The 20223-nt window shown below is 41.8% G+C and overlaps 3 protein-coding genes across 6 annotated transcripts; 1 reads left to right on the top strand and 2 right to left on the bottom strand.

The window, feature by feature from the left end:
- Positions 1-53: 53 nt before the first annotated feature.
- On the bottom strand, positions 54-2384 carry rbm11 (RNA binding motif protein 11). The gene is made up of 5 exons (XM_014196498.3): positions 2177-2384; positions 1401-1563; positions 1079-1157; positions 882-978; positions 54-740 (listed from the first exon to the last, which is right to left on the bottom strand). The coding sequence occupies exons 1-5, from the start codon at positions 2267-2269 to the stop codon at positions 390-392; spliced, it is 783 nt and encodes a 260-aa protein (XP_014051973.1). The 5' UTR covers positions 2270-2384; the 3' UTR covers positions 54-389.
- Positions 2385-2758: 374 nt separating this feature from the next.
- On the top strand, positions 2759-16132 carry lipia (lipase, member Ia). 2 transcript variants are annotated; one of them, XM_014196226.3, is made up of 11 exons: positions 2759-2964; positions 11276-11339; positions 11761-12131; positions 12256-12364; positions 12477-12578; positions 12688-12777; positions 12957-13124; positions 13376-13465; positions 13671-13779; positions 13875-14048; positions 15580-16132. In XM_014196226.3, exons 2-11 carry the CDS (start codon positions 11285-11287, stop codon positions 15662-15664), a joined length of 1353 nt encoding a protein of 450 aa, XP_014051701.1. In that variant the 5' UTR covers positions 2759-2964; positions 11276-11284; the 3' UTR covers positions 15665-16132. The 2 variants fall into 2 exon arrangements, with proteins under 2 accessions (XP_014051701.1, XP_014051702.1); XM_014196227.3 differs by having other exon boundaries at positions 2834-2956.
- si:dkey-71d15.2 (uncharacterized) lies at positions 16014-19899 on the bottom strand. Of its 3 annotated transcripts, none has more exons than XM_014196231.3 (7): positions 18810-19899; positions 18313-18425; positions 18002-18102; positions 17465-17614; positions 17064-17332; positions 16906-16969; positions 16014-16402 (listed from the first exon to the last, which is right to left on the bottom strand). In XM_014196231.3, exons 2-7 carry the CDS (start codon positions 18341-18343, stop codon positions 16364-16366), a joined length of 654 nt encoding a protein of 217 aa, XP_014051706.1. In that variant the 5' UTR covers positions 18344-18425; positions 18810-19899; the 3' UTR covers positions 16014-16363. The 3 variants fall into 3 exon arrangements, with proteins under 3 accessions (XP_014051706.1, XP_014051703.1, XP_014051705.1); XM_014196228.3 differs by having other exon boundaries at positions 18313-18329; XM_014196230.3 differs by having other exon boundaries at positions 17465-17587; positions 18313-18329.
- Positions 19900-20223: the final 324 nt, after the last annotated feature.

Here is a 20223-nt window from a genome sequence, read left to right as displayed (position 1 = left end):
ATATTCTGTGGTTAAAATCACTTGAACTCAAATCAAATTGCCAAACATTTAAGTTCCTTTAGGAAATGTGCAATTTATTTGGTGTAAACACACCAGACGATCAAACAGAAAAACAGTCAGAGCATATGAAACAAAACTGCGTAAACAGATATATACATATATTTGTACAGGAATATTCAAAGGAATACTGTGGGCTATATTTAAGAGCAGCCGGTCTTTAATAGTTGTACAGTGTTTGTGCATTTGTAAAGCTGAGAAAATAACCATCCTCATAACCACACAGCGTGTGGGCATCTTAGTATATTAGGGTCTTGTCTCTTGAGCGTATGCTACACATTTAAACTTGTATGTGGATGATCAATGCTAATTGTTTATTTGAGCGTATGTGCTCACTTTTTGCATCTGCTCCTGTGCCTCTGCAGTCTGCTCTCCCTGCTTCTTCTGTGTTTGCGTAGCTTTGCAGGCTCCACTTCTCCTTGCTGAGCTGTCTGCCTCTTTGGCCCTTCACTTTGGTGAGCTGTCTGCTTGTTGGGCTGGGTAGAGCTGGGTGGCAGGGGGAGCATGAGGGCCTGACCCTGGCTGGGACAGGGGGGTCGTGTAAGGGCCCATTGGGGATATCCTGGCATTGGCCAGGGCAGCAGGGGGGCAATAGGGGGACACAAGGGTGACGGGGGGACATAGTAGTGAGGCTGGGGAGGGGTGATACTCAGAGGGTACTGCTCAGAAGGGTAGCCACGCACCTACAACACACACAAAAAAAACTGCTAGTCAAGCACCTTGTTTTACAAGGAAAGGGGGATACCTAGTCAGTTGCACAACTGAATGCATTCAAAGTACTGAACGTTGAAAACATCTCCCTCTAATTCCCAGTGAGTCCTCACCATGTTGCTCCAGTGTAACTTGTCCTGGCAGGAGACGCTGCCATCAGCACGCCCTGTGAAGTGGAACACAGATGACTCTGGGAGGCCTACGTTCATACTAAGAAGAATAAACAGACGGTTAAGCATTAGATACAATCTGTTCATAACATTAGCCAAAACGAAGATGCTCTGATATGACATGGTCTGGCCCGATTCACCTGGGTGTGTCATGTGAAGGGTCATCCCGGTCATCCTCTGTGCCTTGAGGTCCAGATCCCCCATCCTGGTGGGAGCTACCTACAGGGGGGCAAGGGGGAGGGCCTAAAAACCTCCACCCTACCTATCTACAATGCACTAATACCCCTAAGTAGCTGAAACAACAGTTACTTTAAGAACACAACCTGCTTCATGTACAGAGCAAATTATGAATTAATAGGTTTTGGAAATGTCCTGATGCTAAATTGCTGCTCTGCAAACTTCATAAGTCCAAATGGGTGAGTTGAAAGCTGCTATTCTTAATGATACAAAACACTGGCCTACCGGTGCCGTACTGCAGCCTGATTTGACGGCCAAAGAGCCAAGTGCCATTCAGCAAGGCAATGGCATAGGGTACAGCTTCAGCATGCTTGTAATACACAAACCCATATGACCTTTGGCGACCCTCACGGTCTCGGGCGATGGTGACCTTCTTCAGTGGCCCAGCCTGGTGGTATGAAACAAGGCACATGTAAACGTGAAACGGCAGACACAGATGATGAATTATTTTTTACAGATAAGACATTATATTGCTGTGCAACTACCTTTTTGTTGCATTTCACCTGTGGCCACCAACATCACTGGATGTGGCCTTATCCTGATTCTCAATCTTATCATCTCTGCATGTTTTTCACATTTAGTGTAAAAAGTGCTTTGGCTTGATAGAAATCAAACCAATGACACTACCGCATGAAACACGACAAACGAATTTGTCCAACATGTATTTTAAATTGAAAACACAAATTAATTTCCACCCAAAGAGAGAGCCAACTGCAAGACCTGCTTAGTTGGGCTGCAACCACTGTCACCAGGGGTGTATTCATTATGCCAATTCTGTTGCAATCGTTTCTTAAACGGAAGAAAACAGAACGAAACGTTGAATGACATACCTCAATTTGTCAAATTGAAACTCTCGTTTTAGTTGCAACTGCTTGGACTAATGATTACACCCAGACAGGCAGACAGCTCAGCTGGAGCAAACGCTAGTGGTTTTATTTCACCCACACAACAATGCCATTTATTTCGTCAAGTTTTAGAGCCTGTGGAAAATAGGAGCCTACCTGCAAAAATAGCTCGAAAAGAATTTCCTCATTAGCTGAACTGCCTAAATTAGCCACAAAGACAGTTTTGTCTGCCTCTTTTTGGATCTGCATAATGGTCCTCGGAACCTGTTGAGTTATATTTCACCAGCTCTGAAGACCCCTAACCTGCTGCTAGATCAAAATTACATTGATCAGCGTTTGCCGTAAAAAGGATGCCAATAACAGTACATTGCGACATCTGAGGTACACATTTTGTAACACTAGGGGACGCTGTTGCTTATCCGAAGGTCCAGGTGACATGCTGCCCATTAGTAGCGAAAGTCTTCAGAGTGCAAAAGGTCTGTCCTGTGCTAAACATTAGATTATACTTTATTGATCAAAAGTGAAAGTTGATTGCAAACAAAAATTATAACAGAAAACCACAGAATTACTCCAGAATTACTCTGTGTTCAACTTTTGACAAGAGTTTTAGGATGTGGAAAATAGAACTCAACAACAGCAGTAGAAAGGCAAGTCAAAATGTCAAGAACAGTTCTGATTGTTCTACTACCTGCTTGGAGAATAACTGGTTATCAGCCCAGCCAGAGTAGGAATTTGTCATTTAAATGCAAGATGTCCTGGGGCAGGGAGGTGTGGTCAGGCCTGTGGGAGTAGAGAGAGGCGAGGAACAGTGGGAGTTTACTCTGATGTCTCTCTCACCTTGTTCACTTCCTGGAATGAGCACCGGCACACAGCTATGCAAACATGAAGAGTCCGGACCTCTTGACACACTGAGTCCGGGGAACTAGTGCTCTCAAGGTAACAAGGTAAGACTTCCACAATGTCAGTTCTTCTCTGCTTGTCTCTCTCCCACTCTCCATATTTCTCCCTTTATAGCTTCTTCTGAAGTATTCTTGTGTAATAGAGAAGATTGTTGGCAGGCGACAGCCTGTACAGTATGGAGAATGGCATTTTCTCAGTGTTTTTATTCCTTTGTAAACACTTGCAGTCTAATAATAGAAATAAAGATGTGTCTGTGAGCAACATGTGACAGGGATTCGTCTTCTGCTTGTGTGAATTATTAACTTTTTGTTTTGATGATAATATAGCTCAGTGCCAGTGGAGGCTGCTGGGGGGGGGGGGGGGGGGGGGGGCTCATAATAATGGCTAGAATGTGAGTCAATGGAATGGTATCGAACGTGGTTTCCATGTTTGCCGCGTATGACAAATACATTTGATTTGATACCATTCCATTGAATCCATTCTAGCCATTGCTCTGAGCCGTCCTCCCCTCAGCAGCCTCCATGCGCATTTCCATGCGAGTTTTGAACACACCCACAAGGATTCACACTGATAACCAAGCAATCATTGTCACAGGGTCAACGGTGTCATTGTCGGAAACCTGTTTTTCCTCTCTCGCTCTCTCTCTCTCTGTACGATTCTATGGCATTCTCATGCACACACAAAGTGAAACTGTATAGGGAGGGTGAGGCAACTTGGAAGAAACTGAGTTCCAAAGAATGCAATGATAATGTGCATGCATCCATGCTGCTAATTGGGAAGGTGTCTGTGCTGATGTGTATGCCAATTAGTGGTGGGCACCAATATCAATAATTGGAGATGATATCGATATTGTTTGAGCATGGCATATCGTGATATCAGTTTATTCTTGCTGTAGAAGACTGCCTCTCTCGAGCTGTTCTCACTCTAGATGTGACGTCACTTTATGCACAGCACACACACTTCCGACATCCATAGTTATAGATCAGTGGTACAATCTGTAGCCTTCCTAGCGATCAAGCCATATCCCTGTATATACTGTACCTTTATCAGTGGGGCAGCTTAGCAAATCAATCATGCACTTTGTGATAAAAGCACCAAATTTGGCACAAATGTAGATTTATATACCCTGAAAATATTTAGATATGGAGCCACCCCAGATTTGGCCCCTGGAGTGGCGTGGCAACTATCTTTCAAAATAGCTGCCGCAGTACCATTATTTTACAATTCAGAAGGACTGTTTTGAGATGATGGCACCACATTTGGAACAGAGGTAGATTTATGAAAACTTAGAAGATGTAGGTATCGAGAAACCCAGATTTGGCCCCTGGGGGCCAGTGGTGGCCATTTTACAAAATGACAACTCTGTAATGCAATGTTACATTTTTTAAGGCCTTTTTGTTTTTTAGATAAATACACCAAAGATGCATCAGGTAAAGGTGTACTATATACCCTTTCAAAAGAGATGAGTACAACATCAAAAGCCCTGGAATTAACCAGCTAATTTACTAGTGGCTACAAAGCAAAGGTAACTCATGGCCTTGGATCAGATCTGACATCCTGTATTCATGTACATAAACCAATGCTGTACATCAACCAATGGCAGGCATGTTATAAAAACGTTAGGATATGTACACAAGGGTCTCTAATCTATAACATACATTATAACATCTAGCCTAATTGGGTGTCAATGGCATTTTGTAAGATGGCTGCCATGGTCCCCAGTGGCCAAAGCTATGGTGGCTCCATGTCTAAAAAAATGTCAGGGTACATACTGTACATACACTGAGTGTACAAAACATTAAGGACACCTGCTCTTTCCATGACAGACTGACCAGCTGAATCCAGGTGAAAGCTATGATCCCTTATTGATGTCACTTGTTAAATCCACTTCAATCAATGTAGATGAAGGGGAGGAAACAGAATAAAGAAGGATTTTTAAACCTTGTGACAATTGAGACATGGATTGTGTATGTGTGCCATAACAGAGGGTGAATGGGCAAGACAATATATTTAAGTGCCTTTTATTGTGGTATGGTACTAGGTGCCAGCGTAGGGATGTTGCAGTGACCGAATTACCGCCACACTGGCGGTCACGAGTCATGAAGGCAGTCAAATTCCATGTGACCATTTAGTCACTGTAATTGCGCTTTTCCAAGCTCTGATGCTGCTGATGGTCATTAGTAGCCAACCAAACTTGCTAACTGCATTGTACTCAGCACTCTATTGTCCCTCTAATCACTCTGACATCAATGCAAATGTAATCGATGAGCTCATGTTGCGCAGAATTTCTATAGGCTATGCAATTGTGCGAGAAAACAAAGTGATGGCCTCTACTAAAAATAGGAGGATCCCATCAGCTTTCTATAGAATAGGATAACTATATTTATTTCTCAACTTTCCTAATATTAAGCACATTGTTTATCTTTACAACAGGAGTATAGCCTACCTGGCTGGCATGAAAATTAACCACAGGAAAAGCAACTTTTTCTAATCATAGTCGCACACCTCATGTAGCCTAGCCCAAAGTGGCCAAATAACTTCTTACAATTAAGCACATTAATCCGCTTACAAGGGGTTTAGAGCCTAACTGGCATACATAAGCAGCACGTGAGTTTCAGAATTGGGAAATATAATTTTCACCCTAAAAATTCACCTTTATAATAAACGCATTACATGCATAATCGCATTTGCAGTCACTTTTGATGATGGTGTTTTGGGACAATGGAACATTGGCCCTTATAGCCTACTGCTATGTTCGCATTGTTGTGCTTGTAATGTCAAGAAATAGCCTAATGGTTTATCAACATTTGAAGCTAAATGTTCGGATCTGTTGCGTCGGCCACCTTGCTTAAAAATGTTTTTTTTTTTAATGCTAGTGGTTGTCTCAGACTATGTTTGGAATATTTCTTTCTCGCACAGAATAGAATAGGTCAACTTTTGTACTATGGGGGATAGTATATCGACATAGGCTAGTGCTTTTGCTGTTCGTTAGGCCTTGAAATCTTCAATATGCACCTCGGAATTGGATAAGGACGTGCGCAGTTGCATCCCCGATGTGTCTGTCTTCACTTGTAGCCTGTGAGAACGACCCGATCATGTGACAGAACCACATGCGTGAGAGGCGCTTCGAATTGTGCAGCACTGAAGGAGAAGGGTACAATGCAGTACTCTGGGCCGCAAAAGGCATGGATTTTTTAGGGTGCATTATGGCCACAAAGGGGATGCCGCCGTGAAATTCAAGGCATTATCAAGTGCTTGTAAAATTGTGAATGAGAGACTATCGGAGTGTTTACATCCTGCACAAAAAACAAAGCAGAGTTCATGCCTTTCAAGCGACTTTAGAGTCTCATCATGCAGGCTTATAATGTATTAAAAATCAAAACATATAGCCCAACCTTTGTAGAACAACTAAAGTTACATTAATAACTCAAAATTAAGTATATAGGAGTATCTATTTATTTGTTAACCGCTCAACACAGAATAGCCACATGTGCACACTCCCTCAAATCGTTTTGAAAATATTTATATTTTATTCAGCTTCGTTCAATTGTATTCTTCAAACTATAAAATAATATAAAATAATGCCACGGAATTATAAGCAAATCCTGTCTGCTAAACTAACAAGTATACCCCACAGCCATTTGGCATAGCCACATCAGGACCAAACATAAGGACAACTCAGAGTATGCTATTCTTTTCTTCTGAAATAGACTACATTTTCTTCATATCATGCTTCTTTAGACCTGTCTAAAATAAATAATGGATTTATTGTGAAAATGTAGGCTATATTACATAGATTTATTAGACTTTTTAACATGCAGATGTTGCAAAGGTCGTCATCAATGGCTTGTAGGCCCTGTGTGGAAGCCAGGAGATGCTAAATGTGTTTATGTTAATTCACGGTCAATTACCGTGAGACCGACAGTTATTTGCTTGACAATCACCGGCTGACGAAATTTCATGACCGTCACACCCCTGGCCCGGCGTACTGTGGCCATTTTGTAAGATGGCTGCCACGGCCCCATGGGCCAAATCTGATCCCCTGCTGATTTTGTACGTTTGCCCACTGACAAAGAAATTATCAGTCTATAATTTTAATGGTAGGTTTATTTGAACAGCGAGAGACAGAATAACAACAAAACAATCCAGAAAAACGTATGTCAAAAATGTCCGAAAATGATTTGCATTTTAATGAGGGAAATAAGTATTTGACCCCTCTGCAAAACATGACTTAGTACTTGGTGGCAAAACCCTTGGTGGCAAAACCCTTGTTGGCAATCACAGAGGTCAGACGTTTCTTGTAGTTGGCCACCAGGTTTGCACACATCTCAGGAGGGATTTTGTCCCACTCCTCTTTGCAGATCTTCTCCAAGTCATTAAGGTTTCGAGGCTGACGTTTGGCAACTCGAACCTTCAGCTCCCTCCACAGATTTTCTATGGGATTAAGGTCTGGAGACTGGCTAGGCCACTCCAGGACCTTAATCTGCTTCTTCTTGAGCCACTCCTTTGTTGCCTTGGCCGTGTGTTTTGGGTCATTGTCATGCTGGAATACCCATCCACGACTCATTTTCAATGCCCTGGCTGAGGGAAGGAGGTTCTCACCCAAGATTTGACGGTACATGGCCCCGTCCATCGTCCCTTTGATGCGGTGAAGTTGTCCTGTCCCCTTAGCAGAAAAACACCCCCAAAGCATAATGTTTCCACCTCCATGTTTGACGGTGGGGATGGTGTTCTTGGGGTCATAGGCAGTATTCCTCCTCCTCCAAACACGGCGAGTTGAGTTGATGCCAAAGAGCTCCATTTTGGTCTCATCTGACCACAACACTTTCACCCAGTTGTCCTCTGAATCATTCAGATGTTCATTGGCAAACTTCAGACGGGCATGTATATGTGCTTTCTTGAGCAGGGGGACCTTGCGGCCGCTGCAGGATTTCAGTCCTTCACGGCGTAGTGTGTTACCAATTGTTTTCTTGGTGACTATGGTCCCAGCTGCCTTGACATCATTGACAAGATCCTCCCGTGTAGTTCTGGGCTGATTCCTCACCGTTCTCATGATCATTGCAACTCCACGAGGTGAGATCTTGCATGGAGCCCCAGGCCGAGGGAGATTGACAGTTCTTTTGTGTTTCTTCCATTTGCGAATAATTGCACCAACTGTTGTCACCTTCTCACCAAGCTGCTTGGCGATGGTCTTGTAGCCCATTCCAGCCTTGTGTAGGTCTACAATCTTGTCCCTGACATCCTTGGAGAGCTCTTTGGTCTTGGCCATGGTGGAGAGTTTGGAATCTGATTGATTGCTTCTGTGGACAGGTGTCTTTTATACAGGTAACAAGCTGAGATTAGGAGCACTCCCTTTAAGAGTGTGCTCCTAATCTCAGCTCGGTACCTGTATAAAAGACACCTGGGAGCCAGAAATCGTTCTGATTGAGAGGGGGTCAAATACTTCTTTCCCTCATTAAAATGTAAATCAATTTATAAAATTTTTGACATGCGTTTTTCTGGATTTTTTTGTTGTTATTCTGTCTCTCACTGTTCAAATAAACCTACCATTAAAATTATAGACTGATCATTTCTTTGTCAGTGGGAAAATGTATAAAATCAGCAGGGGATCAAATACTTTTTTCCCTCACTGTACATATCTAAATATTTTCAGGGTACAAATTTGGTTTATATATAAAAAAAAGGTCTTTAAAACTGTACCATTATATTACTGACAGTAGCCATTTGGTAAGATGGCTCCAACGGCCCCCAAGGGCCAAATCCGTGGTGGCTCCATATCTAAATATATTTTATTTATTCAGTGGAGCCCAATTGAAACCAGGGTCTCATTCACAATGGTGCCCTGAGAAGAAACAACTCACATGATGATGAATCAATAAAGCAGCAAAAAAGTAACTATAAGATACAGCAGATACAGACACACCACATCTCAACAACACTAATAAATCACCACAATCAACCAAAACACTTGCAGGTCTCAGTGAATTCATCCCTCATCAGCATTCTAAACTGCTCTATTGACACCAGGGATTCAAGATTTAATGAGGTTTCTAAATTATTCCAAACATGGGGGCGTTAAAACTAAAGGGTTGGTAGAGACCTCAAAAGTTTTTTATTTATTTAACCTTTATTTACCTAGGCAAGTCATTTAAGAACAAATTATTATTTACAATGATGGCCTGCTGGGGAACATTGTCTTGTTCAGGGGCAGAATGACAGATTTTAACCTTGTCAGCTCAGGGATTTGATCCAGAAATCTTTTGGTTACTGACCCAACACTCTAACCACTAGGCTACCTGCCACCCCTAACAGGGAAGTGAGATATGTTGGAAGCTTGTGCAAAAGATCTTTGTAAACAAAAAGGAAGAAATTGGGTGCTCTACGGGAATTAAGAGAGGTCAAGCTCTGTGACAAATTTGGTGCCTTCTTCTCAAAACAGTACGCCTTAATTGTAAAATAATGTTATTGCCTGCGGCCATTTTGAAAAATGTCTGCCACGCCCCCAGGGGCCAAATCTCAGGTGGCTCCATATCTAAATCTTTTCAGGGAGCATACATCTACCTCTGTGCCAAATGTAGTGTTTTTATCACAAAATGCACGATTGTTTCAGATTTTTCAGCTTAGCCCCCCCATGATAGGCTACTGTTATCCTTCAAGTGCCTTGCCATCATTGCGTTCTGACCAACTCCAGAGGCAAACACACCCAAACCACAGCCACATAGAAGTTGATTGACACTCAAAGCTGTCAATCAAGCCATTAACCCTTAAGTGCCTATTAGACCCATGTTACATCCTACACTGCGCTGTGCTGTGCTCTGCCCTATGCTGTGTGAATCCTTGTCTTAATTAAACCCAACTCAACGGTAATCCACCTGTCTTTCATCTGTGCCCTGATCAGCACCTGGGAGCGAACACATTAAGCAATCCCAAACCTAAGAATATACAGTCAACCAAGTCAATTTACATTTGAGTAATTTAGCAGAAACTCTTATCCAGAGCATCTTAAAATAGCTAGGTGGTAACAACCACAAATCTCAGTCATAGTAAGTACATTTTTCAGTCCTCCATCACAGTTAACCTATGCTTTTATGTAAAAGAGCATACATGACTGTTCCTGCGGGCACAAATCCTCTCAAAGGCTCTTAATTTAGTATTTTTAACTGCCTGCTGATGGGCCATCAACAGGCTTCCCATTGTATTCCAAATGATTAGGAAAGTTAGGCCTCCAGAACATTTGATACCTGGCCCAAAGGGCAATTAGCAAACAGTTGTCTGAACTTCACAAGCTGTAGATGTGAAGTCTATAAGGGTTGTATAATGTTATTCATTCAAACCGATACGATCAAGAAAATTCTACTGATATATAGATTTTCCTTATCATTCCCCATCACTATTTATAAAAAGGGTTGAATGCGGGATGAGTCTGAAAGAATGCCTTCCTTCTCTTAAGTCTTCCCTGTGGCTCAGTTGGTAGAGTGTGGTGTTTGCAACGCCAGCATGGTGTGTGCAACGCCAGGGTTGTGAGTTCGATTCCCACGGGGGGCCAGTAGAAAAAATATAAAAAATGCATGAAATGTATGCATGCACTACTGTAAGTTGCTCCTGATAAGAGCGTCTGCTAAATGAATAAAATGTTAAGTCATTTTATTGTAACAACGAGGAAAGCCACACTCTGATGGTGATCACACACTACAGAAGACAACCTAGTAAATGACCTAATCTAATCTGTAGTCAATTTACATGACCAGAGTACTGATTTGCTAATATCCATGAGCTTTTCGGATGACAGGGTGACTTTCCAAATCGAGGATACTTTTCATTTCTCCAGTTCCAATGAAAAACAGCTCACTAGCATTAGAGAACTCCCCCATCTTGAAATCTGATCTCCTTTGCATAGACTATTAGAAGAAGAAAATGCTATCTAGAACCTAAAAAGGTTATTCCGCTGTCCCCATAGGAGAACCCTTTGAAGAACCCTTCTCCCTGGAACCAAAAAGGATTCACTTATGGGGACAGCTGAAAAAAAAAACATTTTGGAACCATATTTTCTAAGAGCTTACTCTATGAGTTCAGACATGCCCTTACGCACCTAGTAAGTACTGCATTGACGCAGTGAAAGAAATGCACCATATTGTGTCCAGTAGTACACAAACACACCATAGTCACCCAATGGGGACACAGAGAGGGACAGAGACATTCAGCTAAGCCAACTGGTCTCAGAGCATAACCCTCATGTCAATGTACAATCAAGTAGTGTTGCTTTAAAATAGTTGGAGAAAGAGATTCACCCTGTTTTTGTAACATTTTGTAACCACTAACCATTGTAACAATAGTCTTATAACTGGCTCGTTGCAGGTCTGAAGGATGTCCTTTTGGTGGTGCCTGGCACTGCTGCTGGGATCTGTTGCAATATACAGTGGTATGGTGACCTTACACACACACACACACACACACACACACACACACACACACACACACACACACACACACACACACACACACACACACACACACACACACACACACACACACACACACACACACACACACACACACACACACACACACACACACACACACACACACTTTAACTGCGTCAAACATAGGGTGGGGACATCAAATAATACTCCCCCAGCTGTTGGAAGATCTTTTGGAAACTTTAAGACATCACAAAAATAGGTTGTTTAGCAGGAGTGGTTTTTGGTGGTGGTCATACACACAGTGAAAGCAGTCACTGACAGGAAATACTACTTCTGGAACTTCTCATTCAACAATGACCATGATTTTTCCTTTCTGACTCTTTTTTTTCTCTCTTTCCCTTTGACTTACTCCGTCTCCAGCCCAAGAATGTGATGTGTTCACTGATCTGGACCTCCATCACTCTATCATCGGGACCAGCCTGTATGTGAAGCTGTTGCTGTACACCAGAGCTAATCTTATCTGTGGTCAGGAGCTGTCCCACCACAACCTGTCAGCCCAGCCCCTGTTCAACGTCACCAAACCCACCACCTTTATCGTTCATGGCTACCGTCCTACGGGCTCTCCGCCCGTCTGGATCCATGACATCACACAGCAGCTGCTGGCCCGCGGAGACATGAACGTCCTGCTGGTAGACTGGAACCGTGGAGCTACCAATGTCAACTACCTGAAAGTTGTGACCTACACACACGATACAGCAGACAACCTCACTGCCTTCATCAAAAATATGCAGGTAAGAGTGGGTGCTTAGTCTGAGTACTGTATCTCACATACTTATTTAGGGACATACTTGGGGCCACATGTATTACTATGTAATAACAGCGTAATATTTATTTACTTATTTATTTATTTTTCAGGAGAATGGTGCTTCTCTTAGTTCCATCAATATGATTGGAATCAGTCTTGGAGCCCACATCTCGGGCTTTGTTGGAGCCAAATTCAATGGAAAAATTGGGAGGATCACAGGTTAGAATCAGTGGAATAGATTTTCTGCTCGTTCTTCCCCGCTTTTATTATAAATACTGCAAGCTAACACATTTATCCTACAAATGTACTGATCTGATGTTGACCTGATCAGCTCTAGATCCAGCGGGGCCTATGTTCACTGGGAACCCCCCAGAGGACCGTCTGGACCCCACAGATGCGCAGTTTGTGGACGTTGTGCACACAGACATGGATGGTTTGTATGGGTCTCTGCTTACATGTTTGGCTTTCACTGAATACCAAGGGAATCGTGTATTATTGTGTTTTCTGTTGTGTATCTTCATGTGTTCATTTTGGATTACCAGCATTTGGGTTCAGGAACCCTTTGGGCCACATTGATTTCTATCCTAATGGTGGAGCCGACCAGCCTGGCTGTCCAAAGACCATCTTCTCAGGTAAGTCTCTGTGTAAGACAGACATAACAATCAAACTGGTTAGCCAGAGAGATCATTCAAAAATCCCATTTGCACAAGATGTCGTCCTTCAAATGAGACATAGGACATGTGTATCACATAATTAATATGTTTACCATCACAGGAATTAACTATGTCCTCTCCCCTTCCTACTCTCCAAGGGTCCAGCTATTTTAAGTGTGATCACCAGAGATCAGTGTTCCTCTATCTGGGCTCCATTATTCGGACCTGTAACATCACGGCCTTCCCATGCTCTTCCTACACTGAATTCCTGGATGGACGCTGCATGGACTGTGATCAATTCAAACCTGCCGGATGCCCAGTCTTTGGTTGTTACTCTCTGACTCCCATTAGATTCATGACTTTCTCCATTAGATTCATGAGTTTCTCCATTAGATTCAAGCTTTTTTAATCACACGTAATCACAAAAAGTTTGTCAACTCGCCAAAATCAGTGCCCTGATTAAGCTAATGTACATTCCTGAATCACACATAGTTCTTTCAGGTGAAGGCCAATCCATCTTTGGAAGACAGTGTCCCTTCACATTGACATAACATAGCTGTTTTATCTGTTGTTCCAGGGTATGATAGCATTGAGTGGAAGGACACTCTTGTGCCTCTGAATCAAACCAGGGCTTTCTTCACCACCAATAAACAGACTCCATTCTGCAGTAAGTGGACAATCATTGGCTTACATACACATTTGACCTCTATAAAGAGAGACTTGCTGGGAATATTGCTTTGGCCCGTCTTTTTTAATCTTCTAACCACTGATCAATGATCAGGCGAAATGTACAAGATTAACTAGAATGGAAACATAATGAGATCTCTAAGTAGGCCATTGGTTGGAGGAAATTCCGCTTCTCTCTCTCTAAGGGACGAACTACAGGGTGGACGTTGTAACATGGAACCATAATACTCGCTGGGGCTACATCACCATCAAACTACACAATGGTACTGAGGTGACAGAGGCAACAATAAACCAGTAAGTTACAATTTTCTCACCGTATCATTCTCAAAACTGCACATTTACACACTCTGGGGGAAGTAATTAACATTTCATTCTCTTGCCATCTTCAGTAAAGCATCCAAGTTTGAGAAGTACTCAGAGACCAGATTATTGGCCCAGTTTGATAAGGACATACAGAAAGTCTACAAGATCTCAATCAAATTCTCTACAGGGAATGCATTACAGCCTAAACTCAAACTACGAGTGCTCCGCCTCCGTCTCACACACCTGGAGCGCAAAGACAGGTCAGTGTTCGTTTGCACTCTCTTTAGGGCTTCTCTCACGTGTCACTTATTCACAGTAAGTACTATACCTTCAGAAAGTATTTATATGCCTTGACTTATTCCACATTTTGTGTTACAGCCTGAATTCAAACTGGATTGAATTGTTTTTTTTTTCTCTGTCAGTGAAAACATGTTTTTAGAAACATTTGCAAATTTATTGAAAATGAAGTAATCTAATTTATGTACATAACGATTAACACCTCTGAGTCAATACTTTGTAGAAGCATCCATTCTGTTGCTTTTTTATCCTAAAAAACTCCTACGTTCTTAATGATTACAAGCATGCCCATTGGGCTCCCGAGTTGCGCAGCGGTCTAAGGCACTGCATCTCAGTGCAAGAGGCGTCACTACAGTCCCTGGTTTGAATCCAGGCTGTATCACATCCGGCCATGATTGGGAGTCCCATAGGGCGGCGCACAATTGGCCCAGCGTCATCCGGTTTTGGCCAGGGTAGGTCGTCATTGTAAATAAGAATTTGTTCTTAACGGACTTGCCTAGTTAAATAAAGGATATATATATATATATATATATATAATGCAGCAAGCACTATACTTGAAAATATGGAGAGTGGTACTCGGTAATGTGTTCTGTTGGATTTGCCCCAAACATAACACTTTATTAAGGACAAAAAGTGAATTGCTTTGCCACATTTTTTGCAGCATTACTTTAGTGCCTTGTTGCCAACAGGATGCATGTTTTGGAGTATTTTTATTCTGTACAGGCTTCCTTCTTTTCACTCTGTCAATTAGGTTAGTGTTGTGGAGTAACTACAATGTTGTTGATCCATCCTCAATTTTCTCCTATCACAACCATTAAACTTTGAAGTCATCATTGGCCCTGAGCAATTACTTTCCTCTCTGGCTGCCTGTATCTTTGTAGTGACTGGGTGTATTGATACATTTTAGATGGTGTAATTAATAACTTCACCATGCTCAAATGGATATTCAATATCTGCTTTATTTTTACCCATCTAGCAATAGGTTCCCATTCTTTGGGAGGCATTGGAAAACCTCCCTAGTCTTTGTGGTTGAATCTGTTTTGAAATTCACTGCTCGACTGAGGTACCTTACAATTATCTGTATGTGTGGGGTATAGAGATGAAGTAGTCCTTCAAAAATAATGTTAAACACCATTATTGCACACAGAGTCCAAACTCTTCTTCCTAAACGTTAGGCTTGCAATAACAAAGGGGTTGAATACTTGACTCAAGACATTTCAGCTTTAAATTGTATATAAAAGGTTCAAAAAACATAATTCTACTTTGACATTATGGGGGTACTATGTGTAGACAACAAATCTCAATGTAATCCATTTTAATTTCAGGCTGTAACACGTGGGAAAAGTCAAGGGGTGTATACATATGCCATCTTCACTTAGACTTTGCCCTTTGTGACTGTGTGTCAAGTCACTGTTTCCTTGTGTAATTTTGCATGAAAGTTTCACCTCTTATCAAACTTCTCTTACACCTTTACTGTCACCTTCTCACACACAGGCCTCTCTGCCGTTATGACGTCATCCTGGAGGAGAACAAAGAGTTGACCTTCAGACCCATCCCCTGTGAGGAGTCCAACTTCTGAGACAATAGCAGATCTATGATGTACAGAATCAGCAGCGGCCATATGATGGCTCTCTGGGTAAATAGTGTGATGCGGTTGACCGGGATAGCTACTCACTGTCAACTCCTTGTATTCAGTGGCTTAAGTCTAGTAAGAGTCCAGAGCATTGTAAATAAGTGCAAGTGTGATTTGTATTTATTACAAGAATATTGAAAGTACTATGATTTGTGTCTGTATCACTGTGTGGAATGATATCTGTAGAGGAACCATACTATAAAACACAATATTTTAGCAATGTCAATAAAAAAAATGTAAAACAATGGAAAGAGCCACATCAATAGAAATGAAAATGTACTATAAACCACTTGACTTAAAGAACATGATTGTTTTAATTTTATTTAAAAAAGTAAAATAAGCAAATATAAAATGTCTGTACAAGATGCTCATGAGTTATCAACTTCTCAAATAAACAAAGATTGTTCATTATTATTCATATTTCAAAAACATTCACTATAGTTTTTCCTGTTTCATAAATTATTGATCATTCATTTTGTGGACCTTGGAGGGCTGTGAGGCTTCTTTTCAATCACCTGTCCACCAACGCATCACAACAAACTGGTCAAACAATTGATAGTCTTTAAACCAACACAACAGAGACTGAGACAGATTACCGCTTGTTCAAACTTTGTTGGGGATGTCATGCTGTTTGAGCCTGACAGCTCATTTGGACTTGTGCTTCTTCATCTGGGCCACCTCCATCTGAGACACAAGAAAACACACAGACATGAGACCCAGAGGTAACATCAATTGGACAACAGCAAGCAAGCACTGCACAATGATAAGAAATCATGACGACCATTTACATCAATCTGGACTGTAATAAACAGAGGTCGTCTTAAGTCAGGAAAAGTTGCGGTCATCAAATGTATCTAGAATACAATGCCTACACATTGTCTTAGGTGCTATCTAGAACCTAAAACAGTTCTTCGGCTGTCCCCATAGGAGAACCCTTTGGAAAAACTACTTTTGGTTCCAGGTAGAACCTTTTTGGGTTCCATATAGAACTCTTTCCACAGAGTTCTACACGGAACCAAAAATAGTTCTACCTGGAACCAAAAAGAGTCATGGGCACAGACGAAGAACCCTTTCCCCCCCCCTAATTGTTTAGGTAAACATCTAATCTCTGTTAGGTATATGTCCAATAGAGTGATATATTCAGTACTTGGATCATATGTAGATGTCTGCTGACAGACACACAGTACCTGTACTGACAAACGAATCCTTTTCTCCTCATCCAGCTCATTCATCAGCAGTTGAATCTCTTTGCTAACAGAGAAGAGAAATCCTAAATCAGAGGCACACTTGGAAAATACAATACAAGACATACTGTAGTTACACGCAAAGATAAACAAAGACTTACTTGTGCTGGCTCTTCATCATTTCTACCTCGTCCCTCAGGTCCCGGAGCTCTGTCTGCAGCTGTTCTAGGGTCAGTGGGCCTTGGGCACTTGGCTCCCTCCTGGGCTTGGGGTTAGAGGTGAGGTGAGGGGGCAGGGTCACACGCAGGATAGCAGAGAGAGCCCCAGGGAGGAGGGTGGAGAAGGGGTGGGGAACACTGGCAACAGTGGATGATGAAGAGGAGGAGAGCTTTGTGGGCCTTGGAGGGCGGTGAGGCTTCTTTTCAATCACCTGTCCACCAACGCATCATAACAGCACAAACAATTGATAGTCTTTAAACCAACGCAACAGAGGCTGAATAAGCAATTCTATATACCACATCGACATTGGGCAGCAGGCATAGTAAGGTGAAAATGGACTTACAGGTAAAACAGGGGTGTTTGTAGGTGCTGTCTGGGTGCTGATGAGTGATATGACAGAGGAGAGGTCCAGCTCCTCTTTCTCTTGTGTCTCTCCCTCCTGTGTAGGGGCTACCTGTACATCTTCCTGTAAGTCAGAGTTAGACTGAGCAGCCTGAGAGGACAACAGCAAACAGAGAAAGAAACATGAGTATTGAAAGGAGACGAGAAGGACTTCATCATTTTTTTAAATGACAGATGTCCTGTTATACGTACAGGTGGTTATTGTAATTGTGTCCCTACAGAATATTGAATACTTCAGTCCCTTTATGAATACTTACGAGCACATGTCAAATTTACATGTGTGCATGCATGCTTGCTCGCGCATGGGTGTTTGGGTTGTCTGCCAGCTTAAATGTTAAATTTAACTCAAGGACAAATGGGACACAAACAGATCTGTGAGTAGTTGACAAGTTCCTCAGAGACTCAACAACCCTATCACATGCTGCACTACTCTACAATAATAACCATATCCGATATCGGTGTTCAGAAATATACTCACCAATGACAGAATCTGTGACTGAAATCTTTCGTCTTCCACATGTGCTGCCAATTCATTCAGCGTCTCTGTGACCGAAACGATAGCATCAAAATCTTCAATGTCTTAGGGAGAAAAATAAATAAAACAAACCAAGATGGCATTAGACACAGTTTATTGGATTTAAAGGCTCAACTGAAGGTGGGGTCATTGAAGTAAAATAACAGAGTATCATAAAAACACGTCGTCAGGCATTCAATTCTTGAGCCACTAAATCATTAAAAGGAGTTAAAAAGGAAGGTAAGACAAGATTGGAGAACGGTTGATTGGCTTACCCGCGGTGAGGGCAGAGCTGTAGTTACCCATGGTGACAGAAGAACCCCAAGGTGATATGTAGAGTAACAGAATGAAAAGAGAGAAAACAGCTCCAGAAGCTAAGAAATACTATCTAAAATGATGACAGAGTGGAGTGAATAAAGTCAGTGGAGTCTGGTATTTCTCCAAGCACATTTGTCAATCAGAACATACACTTGCACGTGTTCAAGCCTATTTTGGAAAGCATCACAATTTTACTTATCAGATACCAAGAGGATAAGTAAATGCATGAATCATTCTTGCTCAAGAAAATAAACAAGGCTGCTAACAGTAAGGGACAACTGTTGTTTCAAATATAACGTAATTGTAGATACTGTGCACACTGAAAAATCTAAATGAAGAATCAGTGCAAAACATTAGCAGTAACCGCTTGCTACAGAAAAGAGACACCAATCAATTGACACGATTGCCATCTTAGTAGGTGTTCAAGTTAGGATTTTATATTGTACATGCTCACCTTGTTTGGCCAGTGTTCCTATCGCAATACAGCTCCATTGGTGGTAACTCTACACCATTCACAGGTTCCATTGTAACCCAAAAGCATGGGAGTGTGTTAGTGTGATGAGAGGAGGTATTGTCAGGGCTAAGTTTAGCACAGGATAGTGGAGCACTCAGACATGCTCACCACCAGTATCATTGGGACTGTCCACAGGGGCCGTCCCTGAGGATGACAGAACTACTGATTGCAGGGCTAAAGATTTTGGAGCACTTAAAGGGACAGACTACAGGGCATTTGACACTCACACAATTATCCAGTATCTTCAGAGTGGAGAGCAGGGTGGAAAGATCAATACAGCATGCCATGAAAACCCAAAGTCAGTTTGCATGGGAAAAGTCAAGAGGAATCTTCATTGTATTTTGAATTGGGAATATGAAGCGCTACCAGTTTATCATCACATTTTTTTTTAAGTTATATTATTCAGAGATTAGAAGATAAGTGGAATTCCTGTCTGCCAAAATGTGTGAAATGTTGATTCAAATAATCAAAGCTCGAATCAGCTGTGTAGTGCTTTTGACCCAGATCACTACATTTAAAAAAAAAAACTTGAACAAAGTCTCTTTCTATGAGAATTAGTTGTATTAGTATAAAATACATTTCTTTTGGAGTATGCAATATAGCTCAGTATCTGTATTATTTATTTTATAGTGGTTTTTGCTCCTTTATCAAGGATGCCAATAATTATGTACTTTTGTCTCCTTTATTTATGGTTCTGTCTCACTGTCTTATTCTTACTTTTCTACACCGGTTATTCCCCCAGGGCTTCCTTTAGCTGTCAAGCCTTTGTGACAGTTCTGGAATGCAGCTGGACCCCTGCAATCGCCTCCTTTTAAGGTGACAGCTGTAACCAATCACAGGAAAGGACATGGCTAGCCCACACTGAAGTGGCAACAGCTCATCTGACTGGTGATCTCCAAGGAATGCAAATGGCACACCCAACAGAACAGTTCTCTCCACCTCTCAAACTAGTGCAAATCTTCCTTCTGACTCCCCCCTCCCCCCCCCCTTCTTTCCGTGTGGATTTTTTTTGTCTTTCACAATGTTTTAAATGGTTCTTTATTTTCTTCAGATTCTTCCCCTAAATATTTTCTATTCTACAGTGTTACAGGAGTAGGGGGAAGCTAATTTGGCAGAGATTAAATTACCTACTCAGCCATAACACACAAGCCAAAGTATCTCATACAAGCCCCATATAACTTTCAGCAAGACTCAATTTACATACAAACCAGCAACACTATTGCATCCATAAATGAGAATAAGTCTAGAATTTCCCATCTATAGTCTGTTCACCGCTTATTCATGTTAAACTCCTTTTGCAGTAAACAGACACTGTTGAGCAAGCCTCTGTCTTTCACATGAACCTCAATACTAT

Source organism: Salmo salar, chromosome 04 (assembly GCF_965601325.2).
Source record: "Salmo salar chromosome 04, fSalSal1, whole genome shotgun sequence".
NCBI classification, from domain to species: Eukaryota; Metazoa; Chordata; class Actinopteri; order Salmoniformes; family Salmonidae; genus Salmo; species Salmo salar.
This window is presented reverse-complemented; position numbering and strand designations above follow the sequence as displayed.